Genomic DNA, 12,806 nt, shown 5'->3' with positions numbered 1-12,806 from the left:
GCACTGTGACAGTATTATTCACCCATAGAATTAATGTATTTTCATGTTCTAGTTTTAAATGTCCAACTTTGTTTCTGTTTATACTTATCATATTTATATAAAACTCAAAAAAACAAAAAATATATGAATGAGGCATATTTATGTTGGTGTATATGCTACCATAATTGCTGTGTACAATAATTATAATTAGGAAACAATTTTCATAGTTTACTTCAGGTTGCATGAAGAAAAACAAAAAGGAAAAAAACAGGGAAATATGTTAGGAGAAAATGAAAATATGACCTTGGTATCTTGAACTATACTGGGTATTAGATGACACTGTGATGACAAATCTAGATTGTGAGGAATTTTAATAAATAAAAATTGGCATGAGAAAAGAGGAAGGGAATAACTGTTACCAACTAAAAGAGACTAGAGAGTTGAAGGACAAATCCACCCAAATGCAATGTGCGAAACCCAACAAAGTAGCTATAAAGATATTTGTAAGATAATAGCAGAAAATAAAATTGAACTCAGTCTGGGTATTAGATGATTAAGATGTTATTGGGGCCAGGTATGGTGGTACAAAACTGTAATCCCAGCAACTCTGGAGGCTGAGGTAGGAGGACTGCAGAAAGCACTGGGCACTGGGGGTGTAGCTGAGTGGTAGAGCACTTGCCTTGCATGTGCAAAGCTCTTATTCACTCCTCAGTGCTAGGGAAAAGAAAAAAAGAATTATAGGCCAGAACATGAAATATATTAACTTTTTTTTTTCTTCTTTCAGTATGGGGATTGAACCCAGTGGTACTCTACCACTGAGTTATATCCCCAGTCTTTTCTATTTTATTTTGAGACAGGGTCTTGCTAGGTTGCCCAGGCTGGCGTCAAACTTGCTATCCTCCTGCCTCTGCCTCCCAAGTAGCTGGGACTATAGGTGTTCACCACTGTCCCTAGCTAAGCTAAACCTTTTTTAAAAATTACAGTTATTTATACAAGGGAGAATATTTCTGAACATGGAATCATCAAGGACAACTTACTTCATACAGAAATCAAATATGTTCGTGTATTGATTATACATGGAAAAGGAAGGGAAGACTAAGGTGTTCATTTACTTGCAAAGCTGTTTCATGGTTTAAGATCAGTGAAAAAATAAAACCCTATTATAATTCCTGCTCATCTGTTCTATATGTAATCTAATCAGGATCTGATTCATGATTTGCTTCATGGTATAACTCGGTTTAACCTATTAAGTCTCAAGTTTTCAATTCTGCAAATATATCAACAAAATTGACACAGGTGCCATAGAATAGGTTAGAAATAGTAATCTAAACTTTATATATCCTTTATATACATATTTTAAACATTCTAATGACTTCCCTGTTACTTTGCTCAAAAAATAAAACTCTAAAAATATTTATTTTAAAAGTTAACATAAGTAGTATATTGGTTGCTCAATTTAGGTTTTTATAGATGTCCCATCTAGGACCGTGGGACTTCTTGAGTTAAGAAAATATTGGAATAAAGTAAAGCTCACTGTCCCCATTAGTTCTTACGCCCATATGTAGCGTTCATGGTAGTTTCCAAGTTAGTATTTTTACTGATATTTTTTTCTTAGATCACAAAATTGGGAGGTCTTCTGGAGTCAAAAGAAGTTCACTGCAACCGACTCATTGAAGAGAATGATAATTATCAAAAATATTTAGGCAACTTAATAAATAAGGTACAGATTTTCTTACAGAAATATTTGCCTTTAAAAATTATATGAGGCCTTGAATTTGATTCCCAGGACCACAATAAACAAATAAACAATTATGACAGATATTCAAATAATAGAATTTTGGAACTAAAAAGGACCTGAGATTTGAGGTAACCCAATAATATTCATCCCATTTACTTCATAATGGCATTATAAAATGCTGCCATTAGCCTTTCAGCAGGAATTAGCATGTGTATATCCTGCTGTGGGCAAGTTAAAGTTTTTGTATTGCTACTTTGTTTTCAGAGTAATTATGAATCTTGCCAACTTAGTATTCTAGTTTACTTTTTAAAAACTGCATTAAATTTAACCACATAGACTGTGATTCTGGCATGTATGAAACTTGTGTGGAAGACAAATGGGTCGTAGTCAGTTCACTACAGTTGTCCACATTTTGGTACTTCTCTTTTTTGGCATGGTGAATAGGCGTATTATAATTCCATTGTTATTCATAGATCTCAAAATATGAGATGTTTTGTCTATTGTAAAATTTTCATCCAACAATTGAACTTCAACTGGTAGAAATTTAAAAATGAATAAACAAAATTAAAACTAGGCATAGAGATGCACACCTGTAATCCCAGTGACTTGGGAGGCTAAGGTAGGGCAACTTTTGAGGCTAGCCTGGGAAACCTAACAAGATTGTCAGCAACTTTTAGTGAGACCCTGTCTCAAAATAAAAAAAAATAATAAAAATAAAAGAACTAGGGCTGGAGTTGTGGTTCAGTGGTAGAGTGATTGCCTAGCACGCGTGAGACACTGGGTTCGATTATCAGTACCGCATATAAATAAATAAAGATCCACCAAAAACTAATAAAGTTTTTAAAAAGATTGTTAAAAAAAATAAAAAATAAAAGGACTGGAAATCTATCTCAGTGGTTCAATCCCTGGTACTAAATAAATAAATAAACCAGATTTATCAAAGAATAACTGCTTACCTTATTTTTTCAAGGTTACTTCATATGAAGAAATTATCAAATGTGCTGATCAAAGGCTTGAGATATCCCACTTCCAAATAGCACAGTAAGTTTATAAAACTCAATTTTTAATTTTATGAATATTTACTAATATTTGATTTCACTCTCTAGCTTCTAAATTAATTTTCTTTGACTACTATAAAGAGGAAACATGCAATTTTATAAATCAGACCATTCTTCATTAATATAGTTAGTCTGCTTAACCTGTGTTCCATCATCCTATATATAGGACACCTATAAAATTTTAGTTGAGCAATTTTATATGTGTCCCATAAAATTTTATAGGTTTTTATACATGCTCTGTATATCAAACAATGAGACAAAATGGGTTTTAACATTCAGACTATTTGAACAAGGTTGAATAGCTAGATTTTCATTTTCCTGTCTTAGGACTGCTTTTGGTTTTAAGGGAATTAGTGAGAAACATCTAGCAATTTTAGAGTATATTATCATAGTATTCAAATAAAATAACTTCCAATGCTTAGCATTTATTCACAAAAAGATATTGAATGCAAACCATATATATATATATATAGTACTAAATCAACTCATCAGAATTAATTCAGCATAAAAGTCTCCAAAACTAATATTCTTAAATTTTGCAACTTTCCACTGACTTATTATTCTTACTTCTAATATGCTTCTCCCTCTGTCCTTCCCCCAATTTCATTTATCTTGACATAACAAAAGGTCTATTCTTAGATAGAAAACACTCCCCCTACCCCCAAATTATGAGCTTCCTATTGGAGTTTTCCCCATAAGATAAAAGAAAATGTGGGTACTGGTAGCTTGGAAAGTTAGCTTTTGTTTTTCACTATTGTTTCTAAGCAGAGTGAATAGTAAACAATTTTCCCATTTTTTTCCCCACACTAATGCAGGTAAGTTTTAAGGATGGAAAAAATATTTTATACTCAAGAAATAAAGTTAAACTCTTCCTCAGCTTATAACCAAGAAAATTCAGCCAATGTTCAATAATGAAATATCAAAATAAAAAATAAGTTTTAAAAAACAGCATCAAACTGGGCATGGTAGTGCATGCCCGTAATCCCAGTGATTCAGGAAGCTAAGTCAGGAGGATTGCAAGTTAGACATCAGCCTCAGCAATTTAGCTAGGCCCTAAGTAATTTAGTGAGACCTTGTCTCAAAATAAAGAATAAAAAGGGCTAGGGATGTGGCTCAATACCTGGGTTCAATCCCTGGTACCAAAACAAAACAAAACAAAAAAAAACCACCAAACAGTATCAAACTATCATTTTGGCCATGTTGTTTTACCCACCCCCTAGTTTTTTGTTTTGTTTTGTTTTGTTTTTATGGGGGTGGTACCAGGAATTGAATTCAGGAGCTCTTAACGTCTAAGAAACACATCCCCAACCCCCGCTTTTTTTTGAGACAGGGTCCTGCTAAATTGCTTAAGTCTCACTGAGTTGCTAAGGCTGGCTTTGAACTTGTAATCCTCTTGCCTCAGCCTCCCAAGTGCTGGGATTACAAGCATGTGCCACTGTGCCCAGTTACCCTAGTTATTTTTAAAATTAAAAAAAAATTAAATGTATGTTTCAGTTGAGTGATTAACCCAGTTTGTGTTGATGAAGAAACGTGGCATCTGAGTTCTACAAGCTTTATTAAAAGAAGGGTCAAGTATGACTGTTTATTAGGAACCTCTTGAATGTGTGTTAAAAAATAACAGTGTCTAGGCCCTATCCTAAAACTCCATTGCACTAAAATGCTAGATGGAACCTGGGCATTAGTATATTTCACAAGCTGTCCAAATAATTCTAGTGTCTGGACAGATTGATTACTACTGCCGGATATCATGTGAGTCGATTTGCTTAAATGATCACTGCTGTAATACATTTTTTAAACCAAATATGTCCATGATGATATATTTTGTTTAAGTATAGTGAATTTGCTTTGGTATCATTAAAAGGCATATGCTGCTTCAAAAATTATGAAATATATCATCAGAGCAGTGTTCTTTAACTTGGCTTTAGTTTGTTAATTCTGTTAAACTTTAGCAGTATTTGAGGTATTATTCTCCAAATACATTCATTGACTATGCTGTAATTTTTCAGTTCACATGCCTTGGACTTTAGATATGGCTGTTTACCTACAAAATGCACTAATGAATTTGATTTTTTTCCCCCCAGTGCTAGGAATTGAACCCAAGAGCACTCTTCCACTGAGCCATCATCCCCAGGCCTTTTTAAATAACAAGGTAGCTTAATTGCTCAGATTGGCCTTGAACTTGTGATCCTCCTACCTCAACCTCCCAAGTAGCTGGTGAAAGGCCAGTGACTCCCCCAAGACAGAAATTCATCCAAGAGATTTTATTGGGGGCTGCCTGAAGGGGAAGAAAGGAGAGGAGAAGAAGCTTGCGTGAGACTGCAAGCTACAGCTTAAGAATGGTTGCTTTGGCGATGTGGCGGGTGCCGATTGGCAGGGTGACTCAGGAACAGGCTAGTGGACACTGTGTCCTGAGAGGATTGGTCGAGAAAACTTTTAACTTTGGTGTCCTTTGGCTTGATGCCCTTAGGCTTGGCGCCCTTTGGAGAGGAGGGGGAGGGGTAATGGATTACATGATGTTCTTCTCCAGAGATGGAAATTTAACTTCAGTGGGGACTTAAGTTTCAATGGGGGAAATAAAACCAAGAGGCAAGGTCTCCCACACACCCAACAGCTAGGATTACAAGAGTGTACCTCTGTGCCCAACTGAAATTTGATTTTTCTTTTTTAGTTGCAATGGACCTTTGTTATTTATTTATTTATATGTGGTGCTGAGAATTAAACCCAGTGCCTCACACATGCAAGCGTACCACTGAGCTACAACTCCAGACCCTGAAATTTGATTTTTTAAAAAATACTAATATATATGTATATTATGTATGTGTATGTGTACACACACACACACACACACACACACACAGTAAAGTTTATTTATTTGTTTGTTTATTTATTTATTTATTTTATTTTGTATTAGGGATTGAACCCTGGGGTGCTTTACTACTGAATCACATCCCTAGTCCTTTTTATTTTTTCAGTTTTTATTTTGAGACAGGGTCTTGGTAAGTAGCTGATGATCTGATTTTCACTAAGGTTTACTTTGTATATGTAACCACACCGATCTTTCTGATGTTAAATCTGACCCTGCCAGTTTACATCTTAAAACACTTTGAGTTGACAGTAAGTTTCCATCATTTTTAGGTGAAAACAAAAATCCTTTACATGGCCTACAAGTTCCTTCCTTATCAGGCTCCTGCCTACCTTTCCAGTCTCATCTCACTAACCCCTAGCTTACTGGAGATATTATAGTTTCTTAAATGTACCTCCTGACGTTAGCATGTGTTGTTCTGCTTAAAGTGGTCAGGCTCACCACCTTAGTTCTATCTCTGCTATGCTATCCTTCAGATCTCTGCTCAAATGTCATTTCCTTAGAGGTGCATTCACTGTTGTGAGTCTGAGTCAGGTAGTTTTTCCACAATACTACTAAAGTTCAAGTGGCCATGCTTTCTCTGTTAACACCTGTGGTCAGGTCTCTTTCACGTGTGGAAATCTGCTCCATACCTTCATGTTTCTAGAACCTCTCCCTATGAAATTGGAGACTTGTTCACTTCCCATTACAACTATTATCCTGGTGAGAGGTGAATCCTCTAACAAAAATGTCCCAGCTCCAGCATGATTCCTCACTCCTCAATACTTTAGAATGTATCTCTGAAGATCAAGGACCTTTTCTCACACAACCATAATGCAGTGATTAAATGCAGATAATTTAACAATCATTTGATATCATTTACTATAAGAATAACAATTGAGGGGCTGGGGATGTGGCTCAGGTGGTAGCATGCTCACCTGGCATGCATGGGGCACTGGGTTTGATCCTTAGCACCACATAAAAGTAAAATAAAGTTGTTGTGTTCACCGAAAACTAAAAAATAAATATTAAAAAATTCTCTCTCTCTCTCAAAAAAAATAACAATTGATATGTTAAAACTCAACTATATAAAATGTAATTATAAGTTGGTTATAAGTTTATATTCAAATTTCACTCATTGTTCTAATAATCTCCTTTCTAGCAGTTTTTTTCTCAGTCCTAGAGCAAATCCAAGATCCTTTGTTGCATTTAGTTTGTGTGTCTAACTCTGATCTGAAATATTTCCTTAGCTTTTTTGTTTCTTTTCTTGGCATTGGCAGTCTTAAAGATCTCACGTCATTTGTTTTATAGAATGTTCTTCAAGTGAGGTGTGTTCCTTAAGTAACTGATCAGTTAATACCACAAAGAAAGCAATTTTTTTTTTTTTTTGTACCAGGAATTAAACCCAGAGGTGCTTAACCACTGAGTCGTATTCCTAGCCATTTTTATATTTTATTTAGAGACAGGGTCTCACTAAGTTGCTTAGGGCCTTAATAAGTTGCTGAGGCTGGCTTTGCACTTGTGATCCTCCTGCCTCAGCCTCCTGGGCTTCTGGGATTACAGGTGTGCGCCATTACACCTGGCTTAAGAGAGCACATATTGACACCAGTGTCCTCTGGTGTGGTACAGTTGGTGATACAAACATTCTTACATTAACTTGCTACCCAAATTGCATAACCTGAATAGACTCTTGAGGAAACTACCAAACTTTCTTCACTTTCAGAATAAAGTCCCCATTGGGTCACAATGATCAAGAGCTCTCATGACCTTTGTCATCACATCTGCTGTATGGCAGACATTGTGGCTATCCACACACCATCTTTCCCCCTTGGCTTCCCTACTTTTGTGTAGGTGGCTCTTGGGGAAGCTGAGCCCTCCCCAGCTCAGGGAGTGAGCCACAGTTAGCCCATGTCTCATGTGGCAGCACTATTCTACTTGCTGCTCATTGGTGTTGGGATGGATATGTGACCCATTTCTGTCGGTCAAGACTCAAGAATAAGTTTTGTGGGGAGCTTTTGGGGAAAAGTATGCTCCTTGATTAAAAAAAAAAAAAAAAAAGGATGCCTACATCGTTTTACTGCATTGAAGATGGTTGTAGGAAGACATGATTAATGCTGTGGCAACTGTCTTCCACAAGGCCAAAGACGAAGGAGCTCAAGAAGGTAGAGACCTGGGTCTTCCACACTGTACTAATTCTGAAACCATCTATTACTGCAGGGGGTGGTGTGGGGTGCAGGATTGTTAGATGTCACTGTTGTCTCAGTGTACTGTCACCTGCAGCCAAGCACACTTTTGTCTGATGCACCCTGCCTATTTCCTCCCTTCCTCCCACTTTCCATTCCTATGTGCTCTCTCTCTCTCCCCTCTGAGCCTAACTCCTATTTATTCTTACGCTTCAGCAAAGACATAACTTCCTCCAGACACCTTCATTTACCTTCCAGGACTGGACTGGGTGCCTCTCCTGTAGTGTTCTCTACCTACCCCCACAGAAGCCTTTATAGTCACCACCAAAACAATTCTCCCCTTGGATTAATTGTTTTATTGATGCCTGTGTTTAGCAGTTGGGTTTTTTTTTTTTTTTTTTTGGGGGGGGGAGGGTACCAGGGATTGAATTCAGGGGCACTCAACCACTAGCTTTTGCTGAGGCTGGCTTTGAACTCGAAATCCTCCTGCCTCAGCCTCCCAAACCACTGGGATTACAGACATGTGCCACCACGCCCAGCTAGAAGTTGGTTTTAAAATCTTCTGTATAGGAAAGGTTTATAGAACTATTGATGTAATAGTTCTACAGAACACATTTTTTTAAATAAGCCTAATTCAGGAAATAGGAAAAAGTAGAAAGAATAGTTCCTCAAAATAGCCAACATCATCCCATCCAGCCTTTGATTCAACCCTAACTCAAGGTTGACCTTTTTATAATAAATCTCCAGACTTGATTCCTGGTAGCTTGAGGATGGGAGGATTGGTATGATGATTTCCTGGATCCTGGAAACACCCATGAGTTTTGCTCCTTGAAAAAGACTCAGAACCTTTTGATTTCCCTACAAGGACTCCCCATCCCCATTCTCCAAAAAAAAAAAAAAAAAAAGAAGAAGAAGAAGAAGAAAAAGACAACAACAACAAAAAAAAACAAACAAAACAAACAAACAAAAAAGACAATTGGTGGGGCTGGGGATGTGGCTCAAGCGGTAGCGCGCTCGCCTGGCATGTGTGCAGCCCGGGTTCGATCCTCAGCACCACATACAAACAAAGATGTTGTGTCCTCCGAGAACTAAAAAATAAATATTAAAAATTTCTCTCTCTCTCTCTCTCTCTCTCTCTCTCTCTCTCTCTCCCCCCACTCTCTCTTTAGAAAAAAAAAAAGACAATTGGTGATGTAAATATAGCAGCCTTGAAACCTAACTCAACACATTTAACAACGTTATTTAAGTAATCTTTGGTCCATTTTCTCTGCAGAACATGGTTTCAGTGCCCTGGTTTTGATGATTGTGAATACCAATTAACTTCATTATTTTTCAAGGTCACACACTATATCTTTATATCAAACTATTCTGAAAATAAACATCCTTAAAAAAGAAAAAAAAGAATGTCCCAGCTCATTTCCTGTCCTCGCCTCACACCTTATTCAGCCATACTACCTTACTGTTTAAGGTGGTCGTACATTTCATTGCCAATCTATCATTTGATCTGGGATTACAGTCTATGTTTATGAAGACTCTTATCAGACTTCTAATTCTTTTTTTTTTTTTAAAGAGAGAGAGAGAGAATTTTATTATTTATTTTTTAGTCAGCGGACACAACATCTTTGTTTGTATGTGGTGCTGAGGATCGAACCCGGGCCGCACGCATGCCAGGCGAGCACGCTACCACTTGAGCCACATCCCCAGCCCCTCTAATTCTTATTTACTAATCACCATCCAAAGAATACCAACGAGGTTCCAGAAGAATATCTCCAATGCTGTATCTCCTACAGATAACCTAAATTCACAATAACAGTTCCCCACCTTTTTTTTTTTGGGGGGGGGTTGGCAGGGGAAGGGGGGACTGATGATTGAACTCAGGGGCACTTTAGCACTGAGTTACATCCCTATCCGTTTCAAGGTTTTATTTTGAGACAGGGTCTTGTTAAATTGCTTAGGGTCTCATAAATAGTTGAGGCTGGCCTTAAATTTGTGATCCTTCTGCCTCGGTCTCCCAGGTTGCTGGGATTACAGGCGTGCACCACTATACCTGGCTTCCCTGCCTTTTCATAGCAACTGTGACTTCTATCCGCCTGAAATGCCTATAAATTACTTTCCATACAAATAAAATCAGAAATCATAGAAAAATTCAAAGTACAAATCTATAACTTTCTATGTTCTATTGATAGTCTAAAGTGATCAAATATTTTAATTGATTGAACATGCTATTAAGAAGCCATGTGATGGTATAACTTGGTCACAGACAATAAGGTGAACATTTGTTAATTCTAAAGCTTGTAAATGCCACAAAATAGCTACATTTAACTATACAGGAAATTAAAAGAACACCAATACTGCCCTATTTATAGTCACCATACTCTTCTATTGCTTTGATTTTTTTCTTCTTTCTATGTTTTTAATGAAAAAGTGTGTTGACATAAGAAAAAGGCTCAGGATGCTGCGGCAGGAGGATTTCAAGTTCAAAGCCAGGGTCAGCAACTTAATGAGATCCTAAGCAACTTTAGACCCTGTCTCTAAATAAAACATTTTTAAAAGGCCTGGGGATGTGTCTCAGAGGTTAAGTGACCCTGGATTCAATCTCTGGTACCCCCCCCCAAAAAAGAAATGGTGGTAAAAGTAAATGGCTGATTTCTATCCTAACCGCTGAAATCTCTGAATGCTACTTTTTTGGGAAAAGCTTCAGCTTTATCTCTAATAACAACTGTATCCATGTATTTAGAAAACTAAAAGGGAAAGAGCATATGGCAATCTAAATAGACACAGAAAAAGCATTTGGCAGATTTCAAAATCATTCTTTTTTTTTCTTTATTAAAATATTTTGTTTAGTTGTTAATGGACCTTTATTTCATTTATTTGCTTATATATGATGCTGAGAATTGAACCCAAGGCCTCACACATTCTAGGCAAGTACTTAACCTCTGAGCCACAACCCCAGCCCACTCAACATCATTCTTTAAAAAAAAAAAAAAAAAAAGCGGGGCGGGGTAGTGGCGGGGAACTAAACAGATTAATCACAGGAGGGAACTTCTTCAGCAGTGATAAACAGCACCTACAGAAAGCCTCTTGCTGAGCTGAGGGTATAGCTCAGTGGTAGAGCACCTGTCTGTCATAGTCTGAGGCACTAAATTTCTTTAACTAGCACTGAGGGAAAGAAAAAAAAAAAAAGCAGCCTACTGCATCATACTTAATAAAGAACAAATGGAGGGTTAGGGTTGTGGCTCAGTGGTAGAGCGCTCGCTTCACCCGTGAGAGACCCTAGGTTCAATCCTCAGCACCACATAAAAATAAATAAACAAAATAAAGATATATATATATATATATATATAAGAACAAATGGGGGCTGGGGTGTAGCTCAGTGGTACAGTGCGTGGCTAGCACTGTACTTGTGAGGCACTGTGTTCAATCCTCAGCACCACATAAAAATAAATGAAAAAAAGGTATTATGTACATCTACAACTAAAAAAATTAAAAAAAAAAAAAAGAGAGAGAGAAAGAGAGAGAACAAAATGGCTGGGGTTGTGACTCAGTGGTGGAGCTATTGCCTAGCATGTGTGAGGCACTGGGTTCACTCCTCAGCACCACATAAATAATAAACAAATAAAATAAATCTATAAGTAAAAATATATTTAAAAAAAAAAAGAACAAGTGACTATTTTCTCAAGGTTGATAAAAAGATTTCTATTTATATTGTCCTGGAAGTTCTGCTCAGGGCAATCAAATAAGGAAAAGAAATAAAACACATCCAAATTGGGAATAAAAGAAAAATAGAAGCAAAAATGAATTTATTTGTAGGCAACATAATAATCTATCTAGAATATCTGATTCTACAAAAAAATTACTAAAATTGTTTAGGTGAGATTAGCAAGGTTGCAAAGTATGAGACAAAAGTCAATTGCATTTTTGTATACTAGTAATGGACAATCAAATTAAATCTTTAAAAACATTTCTCTAAAACCAAAAATATGAACTGCACAGGGATAAGTTTGAAAAAATATGTGAAAAACACTTGAGTACAAAACACTGATGAGAGAAAATAAAGATTTAAATAGGCATATAGATTTTTTGTGGACCTGAAGACTCAATATTGTTAAGATTCTCCCCAAGTAAATCTACAGATTCAGTGTAGACCTAATCAGAATACCAGAAGGTTGGTTGGTTTGCTTGTTTAGAAGTTGACAAGCTGATTCTGAATCCATGTGCTAATTCGAAAGACATAGAAGAGGCAAAAGAATTCCGATCAAGAAAAATAAGGGGCTGGGGTTGTGGCTCAGCAGTAGAGCGCTTGCCTAGCATGTGTGAGGTCCTGGGGTCGATCCTCAGCACCACATAAAAATAAATTAATAATAATAAAAAAAAGGTATTGTGTCCAACTGCAACAACAACAACAAAAGAACAAAATGGGCGGGCAAACTTGATTTTGAGACTTTTTATAAAGGTACAATAATCAAAATGTTGTGTCGTAGAATAGAAAAAAATAATAGAAAAAGATCAACAAAACAGATATAAAGTTATAAACCCACACATACATAAACATGAGATATGGTTTTTGTTAGTTTTTTGAGGTGTGGGTGTTTGTGTTGCTGGAGATCGAACCCAGGGTCTTTCATGCTGTGCATGCGCTCTACCACTGAGCCACATTCCCAGCCCCTGGACAAGAGATTTTTGAGAAAGGTACAAAAGCAATGAAGTGGAAAAAGGGTAGTCTTTTCACAACTGGAAATAACTTAACTATTCCCCCTCCCCCACAAAAAACCCCAACTTTATATTTATACCCTCTACCTCATACAAAATTAATTCAAAATTTATAATTGACCTAAATATAAACACTAAAACTTTAATACTTTTATAAAAAAGATAGAAATTTTCTGTAATCATGGGTTTGATAACAACTGCTTAGACATGTCACTAAAAGCATAATTCATAAGAAAATCCAACTTTATCAATTCAAAACTGTTCTTCAAAAAGGCACTGTTAAGAGATGAAAAGAC

The 12,806-nt window shown here is 36.6% G+C and overlaps 1 protein-coding gene across 8 annotated transcripts in view; it reads left to right on the top strand.

Annotated features, from left to right (window-relative positions):
• The window catches only part of Cage1 (cancer antigen 1), a 47,308-nt gene that overhangs the window by 18,441 nt on the left and 16,061 nt on the right, over window positions 1-12,806 (top strand). For 6 of the 8 annotated variants that reach the window (XM_076859166.1, XM_076859165.1, XM_076859163.1 and 3 more), the window contains 2 exons: window positions 1,595-1,699; window positions 2,688-2,758. In XM_076859166.1, coding sequence (XP_076715281.1) covers window positions 1,595-1,699; window positions 2,688-2,758 — 176 coding nt within the window. The remainder of the gene's footprint in view (window positions 1-1,594; window positions 1,700-2,687; window positions 2,759-12,806) is intronic. The other 2 variants (XM_076859168.1, XM_076859167.1) reach the window with 1 other exon arrangement.

Source organism: Callospermophilus lateralis, chromosome 6 (genome assembly GCF_048772815.1).
Source record: "Callospermophilus lateralis isolate mCalLat2 chromosome 6, mCalLat2.hap1, whole genome shotgun sequence".
In the NCBI taxonomy this organism is placed as follows: Eukaryota; Metazoa; Chordata; class Mammalia; order Rodentia; family Sciuridae; genus Callospermophilus; species Callospermophilus lateralis.
Note: the sequence above shows the minus strand (reverse complement) of the source record. Positions and strands in the feature narration are given on the sequence as shown.